Below are 23,249 nucleotides of genomic sequence, written 5' to 3' on the forward strand. Positions count from 1 at the left end.
GTAAACTGGTATTTGTTTTCCTGACATCTGGGTCTTTTCTGAAAAATCATGATGTTGGTTTTCTTTAGATTTACTGTTAGAGCCCAATTTTGGCAGTATTTGTCGAGTAGGTCTAGTTGTTGCTGTAATCCCTGTTCTGTGGGAGACAGCAGAACCAGGTCGTCCGCATAGAACAGGGACTTCACTTCTCCATCCAGGAGACGGAGACCTGGTGACTCGCTTTGCTCCAGCATCTCTCTCTCCAGCTTTCTCTGTCTCTCTCTCCAGCTTTCTGTCTCTCTCCAGCTTTCTCTGTCTCTCTCTCTCCAGCTTTCTCTGTCTCTCTCTCCAGCTCTGTCTCTCTCCAGCTTTCTCTGTCTCTCTCTCGCCAGCTTTCTCTGTCTCTCTCTCGCCAGCTTTGTCTGTCTCTCTCTCTCTGCCCAGCTTTCTCTTTCTCTCTCTCTCTCCAGCTTTCTCTTTCTCTCCAGCTTTCTCTGTCTCTCTCCAGCTTTCTCTGTCTCTCTCCAGCTTTCTCTCTCTTTCCAGCTTTCTCTCTCTCTCCAGCTTTCTCTCTCTCTCTCGCCAGCTTTCTCTGTCTCTCTCTCGCCAGCTTTCTGTCTCTCCAGCTTTCTCTGTCTCTCTCTCCAGCTTTCTCTGTCTCTCTCACCAGCTTTCTGTCTCTCTCCAGCTTTCTCTGTCTCTCTCTCACCAGCTTTCTGTCTCTCTTGCCAGCTTTCTGTCTCTCTCCAGCTTTCTCCGTCTCTCTCCAGCTTTCTCCGTCTCTCTCCAGCTTTCTCTGTCTCTCTCCAGCTTTCTGTCTCTCTCTCCAGCTTTCTGTCTCTCTCTCCAGCTTTCTGTCTCTCTCTCCAGCTTTCTCTGTCTCTCTCCAGCTTTCTCTGTCGCTCTCTCCAGCTTTCTCTGTCTCTCTCTCCAGCTTTCTCTGTCTCTCTCTCCAGCTTTCTCTGTCTCTCTCTCCAGCTTTCTCTGTCTCTCTCCAGCTTTCTCTGTCTCTCTCTCCAGCTTTCTGTCTCTCTCTCCAGCTTTCTGTCTCTCTCTCCAGCTTTCTCTGTCTCTCTCTCGCCAGCTTTCTCTGTCTCTCTCGCCAGCTTTCTCTGTCTCTCTCGCCAGCTTTCTCTGTCTCTCTCGCCAGCTTTCTCTGTCTCTCTCGCCAGCTTTCTCTGTCTCTCTCGCCAGCTTTCTCTGTCTCTCTCGCCAGCTTTCTCTGTCTCTCTCGCCAGCTTTCTCTGTCTCTCTCGCCAGCTTTCTCTGTCTCTCTCGCCAGCTTTCTCTGTCTCTCTCGCCAGCTTTCTCTGTCTCTCTCGCCAGCTTTCTGTCTCTCACCAGCTTTCTCTGTCTCTCACCAGCTTTCTCTCTTTCTGTCTCCAGCTTTCTGTCTCTCTCTCCAGCTTTCTCTCTCTCTCTCTCCAGCTTTCTCTCTCTCTCTCTCCAGCTTTCTCTCTCTCTCTCTCCAGCTTTCTCTCTCTCTCTCTCCAGCTTTCTCTCTCTCTCTCTCCAGCTTTCTCTCTCTCTCTCTCCAGCTTTCTCTCTCTCTCTCTCTAGCTTTCTCTCTCTCTCTCGCCATCTTTCTCTGTCTCTCTTGCCATCTTTCTCTTATGTGGCTCGATGTCAAATTTTGTTTTATAACACTCCTGTGCAGCTCCCTGGGAGGTTTAACTACATTAAAGGCACTATACAAATATAATTGTTGTTATTTCTCTCGCGCTCTCTCTCTCTTTTTGTATTGCAACCGAATTTTGCCCCCTTAACATAAAAAATGCAATTGGATTTGTCGTTATTTTAAATGGTGAGACTGAAACATTTCAGAATACATTTTAATCAAGATTAAAGCTGAGATAGAGGGAAAGAATCAGAGAGAGAGAGAGAGAGAGCAGATGAGTGAATGAAAAAGAGCGACAGAGATGGGGAGCTAGATAGGAAGAGAGAGGGAGAGAGAGAGAGGGAGAGAGAACAAGCGATGGGGAGAGGGTGAGAGAGAGAGGGAGAGAGAGAACAAGCGATGGGGAGAGGGAGAGAGAGAGAGGGAGAGAGAACAAGCGATGGGGAGAGGGTGAGAGAGAGAGGGAGAGAGAGAACAAGCGATGGGGAGAGGGTGAGAGAGGGAGAGAGAGAACAAGCGATGGGGAGAGGGAGAGAGAGAGAGGGAGAGAGAACAAGCGATGGGGAGAGGGTGAGAGAGAGAGGGAGAGAGAGAACAAGCGATGGGGAGAGGGTGAGAGAGAGAGGGAGAGAGAACAAGCGATGGGGAGAGGGTGAGAGAGAGAGGGAGAGAGAGAACAAGCGATGGGGAGAGGGAGAGAGAGAGACGCAGATGGAGGTGACTGTTAAATGCCAGAAGTGGGAGATGCTATTTTAGATCTGGTAATGTGTAATGAGACAGGATTAATTAATGATCTCATAGTAAAGGATCCCCTAATAAAGAGTGATTGGTAGAATTTCAAATTCATTTTGAGGGCGAGAAACTTGGGTCTGAAACTAGTGTCCTAAACTGAAATAAAGGCAATTACAAGGGTCCGAGGAGAGAGTTGGCTGAAGCGGACTGGGAAAATAGATGAAAGGGTAAGATGCTAGCTCAGCAGTGGCAGACATTTAAGGAGATATTTCATCAATCTCAGCAAAGGTGTATTCCAGTGAGAAAGAAAGGCTCTACGAGGAGGATGCACCATCCGTGACTAACTAAGGGAGTTAAAGATGGGATCACATTGAAAGAAAAGGCAGGCAATGTTGCCAAGATTAGTGTTAGGCCAGAGGATTGGGACATTTTTAGAAACCAGTAAATGATGACAAATCAGCAAAAAAAAACTCAATTTCCTGGGTCAGAGCTGTGCATGTAGTTTTTTAATTCATTGCGTGCTTTCTTTTAATCAATTTTCATTTCTCTCTCTCCAGAAGCTACAACGTGACGATGCAGAGAGAGAGTCTTTTGGGAGGTGGAATCCTGGAGAAGTGCTTCCTTCAGAGGGAGGAGAGTGACCGAGGCCCCCTCAGCACAGGCTGCCTGCCTGGCCCCCAATGTGTCTGTTTATCACCCCGCGATTCATTGCCATCGCTTGCTCCCCCCAATGTAACTTGTACATCTTTCTGCACCACCCTCTCTCTCTCGTTACCTCTGTAGAAAAGGCACTGAAGATGGCAGACTAGATACTTTCCTTTATTAGCTATGAGGAAAGACTGGATAGGCTGGGTTGGTTTTCTTTGGAATAGAGACTGAGGGAGATTAAATGGAGGTGTATAAAATGATGAGGGGCCTAGATAGAGTGGATGGGAAGGACTGCTCTCCCCCAGCAGAGAGGTCAATAACCAGGGGCCATATACGCACGAGAAGTGCCGTAACCTATAAGGTGACGGACCCAGAGCAGGAGTGTGGGATTCGGCTGGATAGCTTTATAAATCGGCCGGCACAGACACGAGGGTCCGAATAGCCTCCTTCTGTGCTGTAAACTTGTACCATTCCCTCTCTCCCTATTTCCCCATCTCTCTGTCTGTCCCTTACAGCCTGGGACCAGTGACAGAGACACACGCAGGTCGTACAGTCAGAGACACCTGTCCCCGTAGACACATCGGGGGGATTGAATTTCCACTGGAGTTAGTTCTCCAGATCGCCCAACGTAAGCTGTATATTCCACTCTCCACCTCCCTCCCTCTCGAGTCACATCTCTGTATCGGCACATCTTTCGTTATATCTGTATCTCTACGTCAGTCTCTCGCACTCCATTGTTCTTTATCTCTTCCTGCATCCCTTCATCTCCCTCTCGAATCTTCTTTCTATCTACATCTTTCTTGATATCTCTGCCTCTCCCACTCTTTCTCTGCAGCACTCTGTCTTTCTCGATCTCCAACTCTCTATTTCAGTATCTCTCTCTCTCTGCCAGCCACTCTCTCCGTCCATCTGCCTGTCTCTTTCTATTTTGTATCTCAGTTTCTCTGCCTTCTGCTCTCCGCTCCTCTCCCTGGTTCTGGCTCCCTCTCTCCCTCTTATTCCCAATCTCGCTCCCTCTCACACTCAGTTCTGCCTCTTTGTCCTTCTCACTTTCTGTATCTCTGCTTTCTGCTCCTCAGTCCCTCTCACTGGGCCAGATGTTGACCCGCTGCCACAGTGTGAACCCAGTGACAATAAACCAGAATCCTGCGTCACATCTCTCCCGAGGTTGATTTCCATCAATGTTACAGTAGGGCGAGATGTGAAACGGGAGGCTGATTCACCATCACCCGGTTTGTTGTATAACGCCAAGTCAAACAGTTTCTTTCCCTCTACGTCTCTGCCTCGCTCCTGTGGGTAAATGGAGTCGAGGTGCAGATCAGCCACAATCTAACATTGGTGGGACAGGCTCGAAGGGCTGAATGGCCTCCTATGTCACCCAAATCTCTGTGTGTCTTTTCTCTGTTCAGGGACACCCAGCTCAGGTTTTGTTTCCCACTACACTGATGGGGGTTGGCGGGGGGTAAACATCTTCCTGCAGTGAGGAACATACCTGGAGCTGGGACGGTACTGTGCGGGAAGGTTGGGAATGTCCGTCATCTCTTGCTCCACGTCTGCACCCCACTCTGATCTCTACTGCCCCCCCATCTCACACTCCTGTATTCCCAGGCTTCTCAATCTCTCTCCAATTAGGTTCCAGACACTCATTATACAGCCACCGAATGAGTGAGCGGCCACAGCCATTTTGTGCTTGGTGCAGGGGGAAGCCATTTTGTGCTCGGTGCGGGGGGGCAGCTATTTTGTGCTCGGTGCAGGGAGGCAGCCATTTTGTGCTTGGTGCAGGGGGCAGCCATTTTGTGCTTGGTGCAGGGGGCAGCCATTTTGTGCTCGGTGCAGGGAGGCAGCCATTTTGTGCTTGGTGCAGGGGGCAGCCATTTTGTGCTTGGTGCAGGGGCAGCCATTTTGTGCTTGGTGCAGGGGGCAGCCATTTTGTGCTCGGTGCAGGGGGGCAGCCATTTTGTGCTTGGTGCAGGGGGCAGCCATTTTGTGCTTGGTGCAGGGGGCAGCCATTTTGTGCTTGGTGCAGGGGGCAGCCATTTTGTGCTCGGTGCGGGGGGGCAGCCATTTTGTGCTCGGTGCAGGGAGGCAGCCATTTTGTGCTTGGTGCAGGGAGGCAGCCATTTTGTGCTTGGTGCAGGGGGCAGCCATTTTGTGCTCGGTGCAGGGAGGCAGCCATTTTGTGCTCGGCGTGGGGGGAGTGTTTTACATTGTTTGTTTGTTTGGACGTGAATTAAAGCAAATTAAAGAGAGTTGTGATTTGGAGCCACACCAGGTAAGTGAGTGATTCACACACGGGGCAAAATAAAGTTTCACCAGCGGTGGGGAGGGAGATTGACAGGGTGGGCAGGATTATACAGGGATGGAGATATGGGGCTCTTATACAGGGGGGGCTGTGGAGTTTCACCAGCGGTGGGGAGGGAGATTGACAGGGCGGGGTGATTATACATGGATGGAGATATGGGGGTCTTATACAGGGAGGGCTGTGGAGTTTCACCAGCGGTGGGGAGGGAGATTGACAGGGCGGGGTGATTATACAGGGATGGAGATATGGGGGTCTTATACAGGGAGGGCTGTGGAGTTTCACCAGCGGTGGGGAGGGAGATTGACAGGGCGGGCGGGGGGATTATACAGGGATGGAGATATGGGGGTCTTATACAGGGGGGGCTGTGGAGTTTCACCAGCGGTGGGGAGGGAGATTGACAGGGCGGGGGGATTATACAGGGATGGAGATATATGGGGGTCTTATACAGGGGGGGCTGTGGAGTTTCACCAGCGGTGGGGAGGGAGATTGACAGGGCGGGGCGATTATACAGGGATGGAGATATGGGGGTCTTATACAGGGGGGGCTGTGGAGTTTCACCAGCGGTGGGGAGGGAGATTGACAGGGCGGGGGGATTATACAGGGATGGAGATATATGGGGGTCTTATACAGGGGGGGCTGTGGAGTTTCACCAGCGGTGGGGAGGGAGATTGACAGGGCGGGGTGATTATACAGGGATGGAGATATGGGGGTCTTATACAGGGAGGGCTGTGGAGTTTCACCAGCGGTGGGGAGGGAGATTGACAGGGCGGGGCGATTATACATGGATGGAGATATGGGGCTCTTATACAGGGGGGGCTGTGGAGTTTCACCAGCGGTGGGGAGGGAGATTGACAGGGCGGGCAGGATTATACAGGGATGGAGATATGGGGGTCTCCTGTCAGGGGGGGCTGTGGAGTTTCACCAGCGGTGGGGAGGGAGATTGACAGGGCGGGCGGGGGGATTATACATGGATGGAGATATGGGGGTCTTATACAGGGAGGGCTGTGGAGTTTCACCAGCGGTGGGGAGGGAGATTGACAGGGCGGGCGGGGTGATTATACATGGATGGAGATATGGGGGTCTTATACAGGGAGGGCTGTGGAGTTTCACCAGTGGGGAGGGAGATTGACAGGGCGGGCAGGATTATACAGGGATGGAGATATGGGGGTCTCCTGTCAGGGGGGGGCTGTGGAGTTTCACCAAGGGGGAGGAGGGAAGGAGTTTCACAGAGGGAGAGAGGTACAGGGGGCGGAGTGTACGGGGAGATGGGGTGAATTATACAGGGGGAGTTATTGTACAGGAGTGGCACACGGGTGGATAATACAGCAGGGGGGGGTGCAGGAGATAGGCGAGGGGAATTCTACATGGGGGAATTGACGGGGATTAAACGGGGGGGGGGAAATTATAGGTGGAGAGTTTCACGGTGGGGTAACTTCATGAGGGTGTAGTATGCAGGGGTATTATGGGGGATTTTAATGGGTTGTATTATAGGGGGGAATGTCACGGAGCTATAGTCACAGGGGTATTAGACAGGGGGGAGAAGAGTGTATCACAGGGGTATTAGACAGGGGGGAGAAGAGAGTATCACAGGGGTATTAGACGAGCTGGGGGGAGAAGAGTGTATCACAGGGGTATTAGACGAGCTGGGGGGAAGAGAGTATCACGGGGTATGGGGGGGGGGGGAAAAGAGAGTATCACGGGGGTATTAGATGGGGGGGGGGGAGAAGAGAGACGGGGGGGAGAAGAGAGTATCATGGGGGTATTGGGGCGGGGGAAGAGAGTATCACAGGGGTATTAGACGGGGGGGGGGGAGAAAGAGAGTATCACGGGTATTAGACAAGCTGGGGGGAAGAGTATCACAGGGGTATTAGACAAGGGAGAGAAGAGAGTATCACGGGGGTATGGGGGGGGGGGGAAGAGAGTATCACAGGGGTATGGGGGGGGGGGGGGCAAAGAGAGTATCACAGGGGTATGGGGGGGGGGCAAAGAGAAGTATCACAGGGGTATTGGGGGGGGGGGGCAAAGAGAGTATCACAGGGGTATTGGGGGGGGGGGGCAAAGAGAGTATCACAGGGGTATTGGGGGGGAAGAGAGTATCACGGGGGTATGGGGGGGGAGAAGAGAGAGAGGGAAGTGAGTAGCGCGGGGGGGGAAATTCAGCGGGGGGGGGGGACATTCAGGGGGGGGGGACGTTCAGCGGGGGGGACGTTCAGGGGGGGGACATTCGACGTTCAGGGGGGGGACATTCAGGGGGGGGCATTCAGCGGGGGGGGGGGCGACATTCAGCGGGGGGGGACGTTCAGGGGGGGGGCGTTCAGGGGGGGGGACGTTCAGGGGGGGGACGTTCAGAGGGGGGGGACGTTCAGGGGGGGGGCATTCGGGGGGGGGGCATTCGGGGGGGGGGACATTCGGGGGGGGGGATGAAAAAGAGGAGGGAGAAAGAAAGAGAAGGAGGGAGAGAAAGAAAGAGAAGGAGGGAGAGAAAGAAAGAGAAGGAGGGAGAGAAAGAAAGAGAAGGAGGGAGAGAAAGAAAGAGAAGGAGGGAGAGAAAGAAAGAGAAGGAGGGAGAGAAAGAAAGAGAAGGAGGGAGAGAAAGAAAGAGAAGGAGGGAGAGAAAGAAAGAGAAGGAGGGAGAGAAAGAAAGAGAAGGAGGGAGAGAAAGAAAGAGAAGGAGGGAGAGAAAGAAAGAGAAGGAGGGAGAGAAAGAAAGAGAAGGAGGGAGAGAAAGAAAGAGAAGGAGGGAGAGAAAGAAAGAGAAGGAGGGAGAGAAAGAAAGAGAAGGAGGGAGAGAAAGAAAGAGAAGGAGGGAGAGAAAGAAAGAGAAGGAGGGAGAGAAAGAAAGAGAAGGAGGGAGAGAAAGAAAGAGAAGGAGGGAGAGAAAGAAAGAGAAGGAGGGAGAGAAAGAAAGAGAAGGAGGGAGAGAAAGAAAGAGAAGGAGGGAGAGAAAGAAAGAGAAGGAGGGAGAGAAAGAAAGAGAAGGAGGGAGAATGAAAGAGAAGGAGGGAGAGGAAAGAGTGAAAATGGGAGAAAATAAAAAAAAGAGGGGGGATCGAGGGGGGGGGAGAAAAAGAGAAGGAGGGAGAATGAAAGAGAAGGAGGGAGAGAAGGAGGGAGAGAAGGAAAGAGGAGGGAGAGAAAGAAAGAGAAGGAGGGAGAGGGACAGAGGGTGGGGGGGACAGAGGGTGGGGGGGGTCGAGGGTGGGGGGGGATGAAAAAGAGAAGGAGGGAGAATGAAAGAGAAGGAGGGAGAGAAAGAAAGAGAAGGAGGGAGAGGAAAGAGTGAAAATGGGAGAAAATAAAAAAAAGAGGGGGGATCGAGGGGGGGGAGAAAAAGAGAAGGAGGGAGAATGAAAGAGAAGGAGGGAGAGAAAGAAAGAGAAGGAGGGAGAGAAAGAAAGAGAAGGAGGGAGAGAAAGAAAGAGAAGGAGGGAGAGAAAGAAAGAGAAGGAGGGAGAGGAAAGAGTGAAAATGGGAGAAAATAAAAAAGAGAAACAGCGAGAGAGACACAGAACGAGAAACAGCGAGAGATTGAGAGACAGATGGAGACAGAGACCGAGAGAGAAACAGACCGAAAGACAGAAAAAGAGATTGAGAGAGAAACAGAACGAGAAACAGAGAGACAGAAAAGAGAGAGATTGAGACAGAGAGATTGAGAGAGACAGAGACAGAGACAGAGATGAGAGACAGTTTGAGACAGAGGCCGAGAGAGAAACCGACCGAAAGACAGAGATTGAGACAGAGACAGAGATTGAGAGAGATCGAGATTTAGAGATTGAGAGCGATTGAGAAAGAGAGACAGAGATTGAGAGAGAATGATATTGAGATTGAGAAAGAGAGACAGAGATCGAGATGAGAGAGATTGAGAAAGAGAGACAGAGATTGAGAGAGAATGATATTGAGATTGAGAGAGACCGAGATGACAGAGATTGAGAAAGAGAGACAGAGATTGAGAGAGAATGATATTGAGATTGAGAGAGAAAGAGAGACAGAGATTGAGAGAGAATGATATTGAGAGAGATTGAGATTGAGAGAGATCGAGATGAGAGAGATTGAGAAAGAGAGACAGAGATTGAGAGAATGATATTGAGATTGAGAGAGATTGAGATTGAGAGAGAGCGAGATGAGAGAGATTGAGAAAGAGAGACAGAGATTGAGAGAATGATATTGAGATTGAGAGAGATTGAGATTGAGAGAGAGCGAGATGAGAGAGATTGAGAAAGAGAGACAGAGATTGAGAGAATGATATTGAGATTGAGAGAGATTGAGATTGAGAGAGATCGAGATGAGAGAGATTGAGAAAGAGAGAGATCGAGATGAGAGAGATTGAGAAAGAGAGACAGATTGAGAGATTGAGATTGAGAGAGATTGAGATGAGAGAGATTGAGAAAGAGAGACAGAGATTGAGAGAGAATGATATTGAGATTGAGAGAGATCGAGATGAGAGAGATTGAGAAAGAGAGAGATCGAGATGAGAGAGATTGAGAAAGAGAGACAGAGATTGAGAGAATGATATTGAGATTGAGAGAGATCGAGATGAGAGAGATTGAGAAAGAGAGACAGAGATTGAGAGAATGATATTGAGATTGAGAGAGATCGAGATGAGAGAGATTGAGAAAGAGAGAGAGATTGAGAGAGAATGATATTGAGATTGAGATTGAGAGAGCGAGATGAGAGAGATCGATACTCACGGTCACACCTGGTCTGCGCTTCCTCACGATCTCCGCACGTCCACCTGGAGCCACAGCTCAGAAATCTTCCTCCCAACACCTGGGAACACAACCTCGAGCAAACAGGCAAAGGGGAGTGAAAAGGGAGAGAGAGAAAGAGATTACAGATTGAATCTCACCGTCCCACATGGCACCAACGGAACAGCCGGCCGGATCTCTCTTCCATCCTTTCACCTGGACCGAGCCTGGAGCAGGGAGAGAGGGGCTGGGGGCTGGGAGAGAGGGGCTGGGGGCTGGGAGAGAGGGGCTGGGGGCTGGGAGAGAGAGATTGAGACAGGACTCGCTCACACACCGTTCACACCAGAGAATCTCACACACACTAACACAGAATGGCCAATGGGACCCAGTTCACACAGACACACAGACCAACATTCATTACCTGCACACTCAAAGAGTTTCAACACTAAAGAGACACAAAATACTACATTACCGGAACACTGAGTGGAAATTACAGTCCCAAGAGCCACTCACCAAATATAAGAACACCATCCCGCAGTCAGAAAGAGTGAAACACACATGGGTCTACCTTTTTATAGTGCCGACCTGTCACTCAAACTTCCCTCCACCCACTCCACAGCCCCCCAGCCTATCAGGTTGCTGCTTCCTCCACCTGAAGCCCGCCCCCCAGGTGTGGGTCAGTCCAAGTTGAGTCTGCCTATCTCCAGGGGAGTGGGGTCAGTCCCAAATGGTTCCTTCCTGTCTCTGGCCAACAGCTGCCCTTCCCCCAGACCCCTGACTGCAGGCAGACAGACACAGCCGAGGACTGATGGACCTTGGGGAGGCCTCCCTCCACTCACCTACAACAGGGACATCACCCTCCCTGTCTGAGGCTGCTGCTTCCTCCCACACCCCCCATTGCTCAAGAAGTCTTTTTTGATGGTTCTTATTCCAAGCTCCATTTCTGTGCTTTGCCAACCTCATGCTGTGTGTGGCTGGCTCCCTGTTTAATCCTGAGTTCCCTCAGCTTTCCCCTGTGCAGTGTGTGTTGTGCATCCGTTTATCTGTCTCAGCACCTGGACATATGCAATGAAATGTGGGTCAGCTGAACCAAAGAGATGCTCACCTTCCAATACACACTTTTGCAAATCTCCCGCTCGCCCTCTGTGGGTTTATCAATGTTACTGCACTATAGGTAAATCTCTCGCTCGCCCTCTGTAGGTTTATCAACGTTACTGCACTATAGGTAAATCTCTCGCTCGCCCTCTGTAGGTTTATCAATGTTACTGCACTATAGGTAAATCTCTCGCTCGCCCTCTGTAGGTTTATCAACGTTACTGCACTATAGGTAAATCTCTCGCTCGCCCTCTGTAGGTTTATCAATGTTATTGCACTATAGGTAAATCTCTCGCTCGCCCTCTGGAGGTTTATCAATGTCACTGCACTATAGGTAAATCTCTCGCTCGCCCTCTGTAGGTTTATCAATGTCACTGCACTATAGGTAAACTCTCGCTCGCCCTTTGTAGGCACTTCCGACGGTGCAGCGCTCCCTCAGAACTGAACCTCCGACAGTGCAGCGCTCCCTCAGTACTGAACCTCCGACAGTGCGGCGCTCCCTCAGTACTGCCCCTCCGACAGTGCGGCGCTCCCTCAGTACTGCCCCTCCGACAGTGCAGCGCTCCCTCAATACTGCCCCTCCGATAGTGCGGCGCTCCCTCAGTACTGCCCCTCCGACAGTGCGGCGCTCCCTCAGTACTGCCCCTCCGACAGTGCTGCGCTCCCTCAGTACTGCCCCTCCGACAGTGCAGCGCTCCCTCAGTACTGACCCTCTGACAGTGCAGCGCTCCCTCAGTACAGCCCCTCCGACAGTGCAGCGCTCCCTCAGTACTGACCCTCTGACAGTGCAGCGCTCCCTCAGTACAGCCCCTCCGACAGTGCAGTGCCCCCTCAGTACTGCCCCTCCAACAGTGCAGCGCTCCCTCAGTACTGCCCCTCCGGCAGTGCGGCGCTCCCTCAGTACTGCCCCTCCGACAGTGTGGTGCTCCCTCAGTACTGCCCCTCCGGCAGTGCAGCGCTCCCTCAGTACTGCCCCTCCGACAGTGCGGCGCTCTCTTGGTACTGCCCCTCCGACAGTGCAGCGCTCCCTCAGTACCGCCCCTCCGACAGTGCGGCGCTCCCTCAGTACTGCCCCTCCGACAGTGCAGCGCTCCCTCAGTACTGCCCCTCCGACAGTGCAGCGCTCCCTCAGTACTGCCCCTCCGACAGTGCAGCGCTCCCTCAGCACTGCACTGGAGTGTCAGCCTGGATTTTGTGCTCCTGTCTCTGGAGTGGGACGTAACAATCATAAAATATTTACACATATATATAAATAGTCTGCTGAAAAATGTCTTCCGGATGAGACGTTAAAGCGCGGCCCCGTCTGCTCTCAAACATTCTTTTATTTTTTTTAAAAATGTTATTTATTTTATTTTGTTTTATTTATTTATTTTACTGACCTGTTATCCTGATAGATACTTCATGTTCTTTGTCCAACAGTCTGTTTCGTATGGCACACTGGAAGTAGGTTATGCGACGCTTGGTTACGACAATTTTGCTTTCAACATTGAAGAACCCTTCAGATTCTTGTTCATATCTAGTTCTAGAGAGCATTGACAGGTCCTTTCCTTGTCCATCAGTCCACAGCACCTCCGGTTCTGGGTGCCATCCATCAGATACACAGGCCAGGGTAATGCCTTGGTAGCTGGATTGCTCCAAGTGAATTGTGGGTTGGCACCCAATGGCTGCAATCATCAATCAAACCCCAGTTTAATGGCCGATAATCGCAACAAAACAAGGTCACAAAATGAACTACCTCAATAAAGTTAACAGCTTATTTAAAGATACAAATTTCACGTCACACAGACAAAGTGAGAGAGTGTGTAGATTGGGCCGATACTATCTGGAGTTTCGAAGAATGAGAGGTGATCTCATTGAAACATATAAGATTCTGAAGGGGGGGATTGACAGGGTGTGTCGAAACCTCGACTCCGAGTAAGACTCTAACACACAAGCAGTATCGTCAGATTGTTAGTTTATTTTACTTGTGCACAAGGGGAGAGTGCCTAGTCAAGAGCTAGGCTAGCAACTCCGAAAATCATCAGTAATCGCAGCATATTTATACACTTAAGTAAACAAGTTCCTCAGCGATGTTATTCTTATCTAATTAACCACTTTAACAGTGTTATCAAATCAATACTCGCCTTTGCCTAGTAACAGTTACCATCTCCTTGTAGGGACCAGCCTTTCGTTGACCCTTACTCATTGTAGTGTCTGGTATCGGTTATCACATCCTCATTGTTGTTACAACTGCTGACAGCTTGTCTGGTGTTAGTTGCTGAAGTAAGCTCTAATTCTAAGTTGACCGAATATAATATCCCAGCAAGCCTTGCAATCTATAGTTGACCCTTTTTCTATATTTCCACAGGCAGATGCACTGCGCATGCGCGGGAAACCGGCACTTCCATTCCCCTGAACGAAGGGGTTCAGAGTTCGAACGCGTGCGCGGGAGAGGCAGCGCGTGCGCATCGAACTTACGTTTTTTTGTAGGTTTTCCCGGGAGGGTAAGTCTCCAGGAGTTACACATATAAAAAGCAGTCGCAAGGCCTGCTTTTCACAAGGTAAGTGGTGAATTAACTAAAATTAAAACATTTTTTCCACAGGTTTATTATTTTTAAATACTTTAAAGCAAGGTAAGTTTATTTTTAGCCCCGTTAGAAAATAAAATTATTTTTTACAAAAATTTAAATTATTGTTTAAAATAGTTACTTCATGTAATTTATAGTTTAGTTAATGTGATTTTTAAAAAAAATTATTTGAAGATTTAGTGATGTTTTGGGGCCCGTAGTATTTTTAAGTCTTGACAGCTCTTCCTGTCAGACTTATGAATGGAGCATTCCCTGCTCCGATTGGCTCCCCATGGCCCACGTGATCCCAGGGGACGCTTCGAACTAACTGCGCCCCTGGGATACGCAAGCACTGCACGCCGGCAGTTGGAGCAGGCCCAGGATCGGAATCCCACGCGGGCCCACAGCTCAACGGCCGGCGCGCTAGGTAAGTGCAGGTCGGAGACTTGCACCCGCGGGAAGCCCCCGACCCGAATTTCTGGGCCCTTATGTTCTTAAGGCAGAGACTAATAAAGTGGCTAACCTCCAACTTTCATCTGCATCGTTGTTTCGTCATGCAGTGTCCCAGATTTCACCGAACATGTGTACGCTCCTTGATCTAATATTTCCACTCTCTTCAGTTTGAGGGACATGTTTCCTTTATAAAATTCATCTTTGAACAGTTTGGTCCTCCTTTTGTAGTAGCCAGACTGAACATCCCTTTGATCAGCTCCGTCTCTGTATAAATGTACGGGAGCTGTCCAGTGAGACCGGAACCATCTCACCTCCATGTTATCCAAAGGTTGTTCTGATCTTACCAGGCACTTCAATATAACATCTTCCCCCACAACCGCAATCACTGCATCATCAGAACCAACAACGTTAAACTGTCCTAGTAAACAAAATAATCATATGCATTATTTAACGCCTTATTTTTATATTTCCTGTGTATACATTTTGAATGGAAACAGCCTGAGGAAGGATGTTCTTGCCATGGAGGGAGTGCAGCGAAGATTCACCAGACTGATACCTGGGATGGCAGGAATGACGTATGAGGAGAGATTGGGTCGATTAGGCTTATACTCGCTGGAGTTTAGAAGAATGAGAGGGGTCTCATTGAAACTTATAAAATTCTAACAGGACTAGACAGACTAGATGCAGGAAGGATGTTCCCGATGGCCGGGGAGTTCAGAACCAGGGGTCATAGTCTAAGGATAAGGGGTAAGCCATTTAGGACAGAGATGAGGAGGAATTTCTTCACCCAGAGATTGATGAACCTGTGGAATTCTCTGCCACACAGGGCAGTTGAGGCCAATTCATTAAATATATTCAAGAAGGAGTTAGATATATTTCTTGAGGCTAAAGGGATCAAGGGATAAGGGAAGAAAGCAGGGACAGGGTACTGAATTTGGATGATCAGCCATGATCTCATTAAATGGTGGAGCGGGTTCGAGGGGCCGAATGGCCTACTCCTGCTCCTATCTTCTATGTTTCTATGTAAACTGGTCACGCTGTAATTACTCCCTCCCGCCAGTGGTGGCGCTGGAAAGGCTGATGGGAAGTAGGCGCAGAAATAAGATTTTTCTTAATATATTAAGTCAGTCTCCAGTGGTGTATCTGGGGAGGTTACACCAAGTGAAGTGAGGTTGGGTGGCGGTGGAAAGTTGGACCAGGGCGCACAGACGTGATGCATTTTCAAGACATACATTTTGTCCTTATGTATAAAACACTAGTTAGGCCGCAGCTAGAATAATGCGTGCATTTCTGGTCCCCACATTACAGGAAGAATGTGATTGCACTAAAGAGGGTGCGGAGGAGATTTGCGAGGATGTTGCCTGGGTTGGGGAATTTTAGCTATGAGGAAAGATCGGAGAGGCTGGGGTTGTTTTCTTTGGAACAGAGGAGGCTGAGGGGAGACCTAATTGAATCATAGAAGATAGGAACAGGAGTAGGCCTTTCGGCCCCTCGAGCCTGCTCTGCCATTTAATGAAATCATGGCTGATCATCCAAATTCAGTACCCTGTCCCTGCCTTCTCCCCATATCCCTTGATCCCTTTAGCCTTAAGAAATATATCCAACTCCTTCTTGAATATATTTAATGTATTGGCCTCTACTGCCTTCTGTGGTAGAGAATTCCACAGGTTCACCACTCTCTGGGTGAAGAAATTCCTCCTCATCTCTGTCCTAAATGGCTTACCCCTTATCCTTAGACTGTGACCCCTGGTTCTGGACTCCCCGACCATCGGGAACATCCTTCCTGCATCTAGTCTGAGGTGTATAATATTATGAGGGGCCTAGATAGAGTGGATAGGAAGGACCTATTTCCCTTAGCAGAAGGGTCAATAACCAGGGGGCACAGATTTAAAGTAATTGGTGGAAGGTTTAGAGGGGATTTGAGGAAATGTCTTCACCCAGAGGGTGGTGGGGGTCTGGAACTCACTGCCTGAAAGGGTGGGAGAGGCAGAGACCCTCACCACATTTCAAAAGCACTTGGATAAGCACTTGAAGCGCCGTAACCTACAGGGCTACGGACCAAGTGCTGGAAAGTGGGATTAGGCTGGAGAGCTCTTTGTCGGCCGGCACGGACACAATGGGCCGAATGGCCTCCTTCTGTGCTGTGGCTTTCTATGATTCAACTGTATCACAGTCTGGTATGGCAGCTGTAGCTACTATGACCGGAAAGCCCTGCAGCGGGTAGTCAAAACTGCCCAACGCATTACCGGCACCCGGCTACCGACCATAGAGCTCACATACCAGAAACGCTGTTTACGGAGGTCACGGACCATCATCAAAGACCCTACCCACCCCAGCCACAGTCTGTTCGCCCTCCTGCCATCTGGGAGACGCTACAGATGCATTCGCACCCGAACGACCAGATTTAGGAACAGCTTCTTTCCCAGGGCTGTCATCCTACTGAACTCCACAAATAAACTCTAAAGCCTGCACATCTGCCAATGCACTTTATTGTGGTTATGTTTATGTTAATGTATTACAAGCCAAATGTATGTTGAATGTTTAAATGTCTTAATCTAAATGTACACTCTCGGGAGCCGCAAGCCTACATTTCGTTGTACTGCACTTGTGCACTAACAATGACAATAAAAGTTGACAGGATTTTATTAATAATAATAATAATAATAATAATGTCCAGATTCTAGAATGGAAATATCTACGCAAATGCGTCACGTTGTAATTACACCCTCCCACCAGGGGTGGCGCCTTTGTCACAGACACGTACTTTCAACCTGAATTTCCACCCAGAATTGGGTGTAAAAATACAGTAATGTGGGCAGGCGGAAGGAGAAATTGACGCGTGGCCAGGTTATGTTGGCTCCATGCCCTTTTTCTCACCCACCAGACTGTGCCCAGGGGTGGGGGGGGGGGTCTGGGCTATTACCCACCCACCAGACTGTGCCCATAGTGGGGGGTCTGGGCTATTACCCACCCACCAGACTGTGCCCAGAGTGGGGGGGGGGGGGTCTGGGCTATTACCCACCCACCAGACTGTGCCCAGAGTGGGGGGGGGGGGGTCTTGGCTATTACCCACCCACCAGACTGTGCCCAGAGTGTGGGGGGGGCTATTACCCACCCACCAGACTGTGCCCAGAGTGGGGGGGGGTCTGGGCTATTACCCACCCACCAGACTGTGCCCAGAGTGTGGGGGGGGCTATTACCCACCCACCAGACTGTGCCCAGGGTGGGGGGTCTGGGCTATTACCCACCCACCAGACTGTGCCCAGAGTGGGGGGTCTGGGCTATTACCCACCCACCAGACTGTGCCCAGTGTGGGGGGGGCTATTACCCACCCACCAGACTGTGCCCAGGGTGGGGGGTCTGGGCTATTACCCACCCACCAGACTGTGCCCAGAGTGGGGGGTCTGGGCTATTACCCACCCACCAGACTGTGCCCAGAGTGTGGGGGGGGCTATTACCCACCCACCAGACTGTGCCCAGAGTGGGGGGGGGGTCTGGGCTATTACCCACCCACCAGACTGTGCCCAGAGTGTGGGGGGGGCTATTACCCACCCACCAGACTGTGCCCAGAGTGGGGGGTCTGGGCTATTACCCACCCACCAGACTGTGCCCAGAGTGTGGGGTCTGGGCTATTACCCACCCACCAGACTGTGCCCAGAGTGTGGGGGGGGCTATTACCCACCCACCAGACTGTGCCCAGTGTGGGGGGTCTGGGCTATTACCCACCCACCAGACTGTGCCCAGAGTGGGGGGTCTGGGCTATTACCCACCCACCAGACTGTGCCCAGAGTGGGGGGATGCTGGGCTATTACCCACCCACCAGACTGTGCCCAGAGTGTGGGGGGGGGCTATTACCCACCCACCAGACTGTGCCCAGAGTGGGGGGTCTGGGCTATTACCCACCCACCAGACTGTGCCCAGAGTGGGGGGGGGGGTCTGGGCTATTACCCACCCACCAGACTGTGCCCAGGGTGTGGGGGGGGCTATTACCCACCCACCAGACTGTGCCCAGGGTGGAGGGATGCTGGGGTTGTTATGACTCCCTGTAAATGAAGGAATTACATGGTAAATTCTGTCACTTGCACCACCTGACGTTGCTAAAGGTATCTGGGTGATATGACATGTAGAAGGCCAAGGTTTGCTCGCTGAGCAAGTTACGGCAGTAGAAAACGGAGCTATTTAATGAAACAGGCCAGCACTTCAATCGTTGGGCCCGATAGTGGACCATTCATTCATTCACGGGATGTGGCCGTCGCGGGCAAGGCCAGCATTTATTGCCCATCCCCAGTTGCCCTTGAGAGGGTGGTGTTGAGCTGCCTTCTTGAACCCCTGCAGTACGTGTGGTGACTTTTTTTTTGTAGCAGGTTTGATACAACCGAGGGGCTTGCTTGGCCATGTCAGAGGGCAGTTAAGTGTCAACCACATTGCTGTGGGTCTGGAGTCATGTATAGGCCAGACCGGGTAAGGACGGCAGATTTCCTTCCCTAAAGCCCATTAGTGAACCAGATGGGTTTTTACGACAGCCACGTAAATTCATGATCACCGTTACCGATAGCAACTATTTTATTCCAGATTTATTTAATTAACTGAGTTCAGATTCACAAACTGCCATGGCAGGAATTGAACTCGCGTCTCCGGATTATTAGGCCAGGCCTCCAAGATTACTAGTCCAATAACATGGCCACTATGTTACCGTACCCAAACATACAGTTTGGCAAAGCTTCAGTTGCTGTCCCTTCCTATTTCAAAGCAATGCTAGATCCCAAGGACAAGACAAAGATGGAGGAAACAAAGTACCTGCTCATCACAGCCCCAGGACATCGCTGCAGGAGTTCCTCAGGGCAGTGTCCTAGGCCCAACTATCTTCAGCTGCTTCATCAATGACCTTCCCTCCAGCATAAGGTCAGAAATGGGGATGTTCGCTGATAACTGCACAGTGTTCAGCGCCATTCACAACTCCTCAGATAATGAAGCAGTCCATGCCCGCATGCAATAAGACCTGGACGACACTCAGGATTGGGTTGATAAGTGGCAGGTAACATTTGTTACCAGGCAATGACTATCTCCAACAAGCAAGAATCTAACCACTTGACATTCAATGGCATTACCATCGCCGAATCCCCCACCATCAACATCCTGGGGGTCACCATTGACCAGAAACTTAACTGGACCAGCCACATAAATACTGTGGCAACAAGAGCAGGTCAGAGGCTGGGTATTCTGTGGCGAGTGACTCACCTCCTGACTTCCCAAAGCCTTTCCACCATCTACAAGGCACAAGTAAGGAGTGTGATGGAATACTCTCCACTTACCTGGATGAGTGCAGCTCCAACAACACTCAAGAAGCTCGACACCATCCAGGACAAAGCAGCCCGCTTGATTGGCACCCCATCCACCACCTTAAACATTCACTCCCTCCACCACTGGCGTACCGTGGCTGCAGTGTGCACCATCTACAAGATGCACTGCAGCAACTCGCCAAGGCTGCTTCGGCAGCACCTCCCAAACCCGCGACCTCTTCCACCTAGAAGGACAAGGGCAGCAGGCGCATGGGAACACCACCACCTCCAAGTTCCCCTCCAAGTCACACACCATCCTGACTTAGAAGTATATCGCCGATCCTTCATGGTGGCTGGGTCAAAATCCTGGAACTCCCTCCCTAACAGCACTGTGGGAGCACCTTCACCACACGGACTGCAGCGGTTCAAGAAGGCGGCTCACCACCACCTTCTCAAGGGCAATTAGGGATGGGCAATAAATGCTGGCCTTGCCTGCGACGCCCACATCCCATGAACGAGTACATTTTTTTTTTCAATGCTCACAAAGCTGAACAACCTGTTACCAGTTAGATGGGACCGTGAGCCAATTACTGTGTGATTTAAAGGGATAATGTTAAAGGGGAAAGAGAGATATTTCGCGCCAGCTGTACAACGTGGAACGCGATTCTGTGTTAATCCGCCTGATAGCGAACGATTAACAGTTGTTCCCAATTATTGTTATAGAGAATATAATGGTCGTTACCAGATGCTGGAGCAATGATTCCAATGCAGAGAAGCACAAGGTAACTCTGTCCTTTCATCTTCAAAAGGTTCAAGCGATGAGGGAAGATGCAGTTAGCGAGTGTCCTGTGATATAAAGCACAGAAATCAGGTCACGGTTAGAAAACCAAGAGCGAAGCCACGTTCCAAGTTGGGAGTCATTACAAAAATATTGAAGACCTGAAATTCCTGGGCTCCACTCTGCCAGAAATGTGGGAGGAGGTCAGGGGGTGGGGGGTGAGGGGGTGGCAGGACTTTCGTCTGCCCCTCTGCTGTGGCCCTGGGCGCGGTCATTTGCACGAGGAAGTGGGCGCCCCGCCCATACCATAATACCAGGCCGCACATTGCGACCACATTACAACCAAAGGACCCTTTGACAGGACGAAAGTGTCCAACTTTACAGCTATTGCTTCATCCTGAAGTGGGGAGTTAAAAAGACATCGCTGGCAGTCTCACTGAATGGTGTAAGAAAGACAGGGGCTAACATGAAAGGCCACATTCATAAAGAGGCGGCCAAGATAGCTGACCTTTGAAGACTAAAAAGCAATTAAGTGGAGACAGGGGGCTGGATTTTCACTGAGGAGGCGGGTAGGAGGCGGGACTACAACTTTCGGGGTTGTAGTCCCGCCTCCATCGAGTTGTGACCAACCCACTCGATTTGACTTGATTGACCTTGTTGAGCCCGCCCAGCAGGCTCATCGGGCCAATTAAGGGCCACCCGGCAACAGGTGATGTCACAGATTGACATTTCATGTCAAGACCTTTTGACAGATGAAGTATCAGCGTTTGACAGCTGTTTGAAGCTGTCAAACACTGACAATCTGTACTCCAAGTTAATTCCTTCCTCTCAGGATGATTTAGAGATCTCTCCGGAACAGAAAGCTGAATGCTGCAACATTTGACAGATCGCGGCCATTCTGCTTTCTGTGCCGGTGAGATGACGGACTCCCGAGACCTGAAGGAAGGAAGGCTGTAAAGGTAAGTAAAACTTCTTTCAACACACCAAACACACTTACCTCTGCACTCATGCACCCATCACTCACCTGAACACCGGACATCTCGACCCCTCCAAGTCCAGCTTGCCCAGGATGTTTCTGTAACCAGGAACTAGTGATGTAACTAGAATCCCATGGTTGTGAAACAGTTGATTAAAGCCTTGTTTTATACTCCAACCAAGTGCTTAGTGAGTTTCCTTATATCAAAGGGTACTTAGACTTGGAAAGGACAAGGCTGAAGTTTCTGTGGCGAGTTCACCAGGCGGATACCTGGGATGGCAGGAATGACGTATGAGGAGAGATTGGGTTGATTGGGCTTATACTCGCTAGAGTTTAGAAGAATGAGAGGGGATCTCATTGAAACTTACAAAATTCTAACAGGACTGGACAGGCTAGATGCAGGAAAGATGTTCCTGATGGCGGGGAAGTCCAGAACCAGGGGTCACAGTCTCAGGATAAGGGGTAGGCCATTTAGGACAAAGATGAGGAGGAATTTCTTCACCCAGAGAGTGGTGAACCTGTGGAATTCTCTACCACAGAAGGCAGTAGAGGCCAGTTCATTAAATATATTCAAGAAGGAGTTGGATATATTTCTTGAGGCTAAAGGGATCAAGGGATATGTGGAGAAAGCAGGGACAGGGTACTGAATTTGGATGATCAGCCATGATCTCATTAAATGGCGGAGCAGGCTCGAGGGGCCGAATGGCCTACTCCTGCTCCTATCTTCTGTGTTTCTATGAGTTCAGTTCGTATCTACCGCGCAAATGCAGCAACGTCACGCCATTCGATGCATTTCAACGGTCAGCCGGGGGGGCGAGATGACGCTTTCGTGAAGCTAACGGCGGACGGGGCGCAACTTTTGGACATTTGCGTTGAACCGCGCACCTGCCCCTCGCCTGAAGTTGCTGTACTATTGGCTCATAACTAACAGCGCGCGCCATCGATCTCAACATAGTTTTTGACAGCAAACTCTGGCCCAATTTTCAGAGACCTGCAGACAGCTGTCGAAATGAGGTGGGGGGGAGCAAGTTTCACATTCGCAGCCCACAGGGCAGCATCTGGGAATGTCCACACTGGACCTTCAGTCAGACCTCAGCGCACTAAGGGAGGGTCTGTGCTTTAGTAAGCATCTTTGAGGCGAATATTTAGATTCCAGCTGCCAACTACCGCCAAGCACTGAGCTGAAATGGATTCCAGCCCAGAGCATTCAGCCAGTTAGTCAGCTCTCATTCAGGCAAGGCGTTGACATGAGGACCCCACCCTGGGGCCAGTGGAGGTTCAGACCTCCGACAGCTTGTTGGAGACCTGATACTTACAGCTTTGCCTCTGCTGTTTCTTCTGCTATCCCTTTCTGCTCAGCACACCCAGGGAAGTTCTGCTGGTAAAGAAAAAAAAAGCAGTGGCTGTGTTTGTAAAAACTGCTCGAACTTTACTTTCGCTTTCCTGTAACACCAGCCAGTAAGGGACCATCCATAAATTGCACAAATGTAAAATAGAGTCAGTGTCGCCGGATATCGGGGGAAAAATTCGGTGGTGCCCCCTTTTGGAGCGCTAACTTCGCCGGGGTGCTAACTTTAGCGCCCCGAAAAACTTACCGCCCCTGCACCGTAAATTCAGTGGTAGCGCCCCAAGTACAAGGCAGGGCGCTGCTGGAAGCGCTACCACTGAATATCGCGGCGATGCGTGCAACAGCGCCACGCACGTCGGCACGTCGCGCTGCGGTATTGCAGGCTTCCCGCCCCTGGACAACCGGGGAGCGGGGTGCCGGGCTGAGCGATCGCGGCCGGCACCCCGAATGAAAGAGGGGAAAGGGGGAGCAGGTGCTGGCAGGCGGCCAGAAAAGGAAATGGCCGCCCGACACCCGCCCCTTTAAATCCCGCCGCCGCGGCTGCAAAAATGCCACCCTGAGCCTGTCGGACTTATCGTCCGGCGATAGGTCAGGGGGGCGCAGCCGAAGTTTGCAGCCGGGGCGCGAGCGCCGATGACGTCATCGGCGGAGGCGCAGCGCACCGCGGGGCACTACCGGCTACCACCGCCGCTAACCTTCCGCTGAATTTCGCAGGAGGTGTTAGCGGAGTCACGCCCGGGCGCTAGAGGCCTTGCGACCCAATAGCGCCCCCCGGGGGCACTAACGGGAGGCGCAGAGCAACCCAATTTT

The 23,249-nt window shown here is 50.9% G+C and overlaps 1 protein-coding gene across 1 annotated transcript; it reads right to left on the minus strand.

Annotated features, from left to right (window-relative positions):
- Positions 1 to 12,085: 12,085 nt before the first annotated feature.
- LOC147096513 (butyrophilin-like protein 8) lies at positions 12,086 to 22,500 on the minus strand. Its single transcript, XM_085975314.1, has 4 exons — positions 22,408 to 22,500; positions 20,080 to 20,183; positions 14,129 to 14,476; positions 12,086 to 12,723 (listed from the first exon to the last, which is right to left on the minus strand). The coding sequence occupies exons 2-4, from the start codon at positions 20,135 to 20,137 to the stop codon at positions 12,431 to 12,433; spliced, it is 699 nt and encodes a 232-aa protein (XP_085831440.1). The 5' UTR covers positions 20,138 to 20,183; positions 22,408 to 22,500; the 3' UTR covers positions 12,086 to 12,430.
- Positions 22,501 to 23,249: the final 749 nt, after the last annotated feature.

Source organism: Somniosus microcephalus, unplaced genomic scaffold, assembly GCF_052327205.1.
Source record: "Somniosus microcephalus isolate GS21.2 unplaced genomic scaffold, FLI_Smic_1.0 unresolved_chr1, whole genome shotgun sequence".
NCBI lineage: Eukaryota > Metazoa > Chordata > Chondrichthyes > Squaliformes > Somniosidae > Somniosus > Somniosus microcephalus.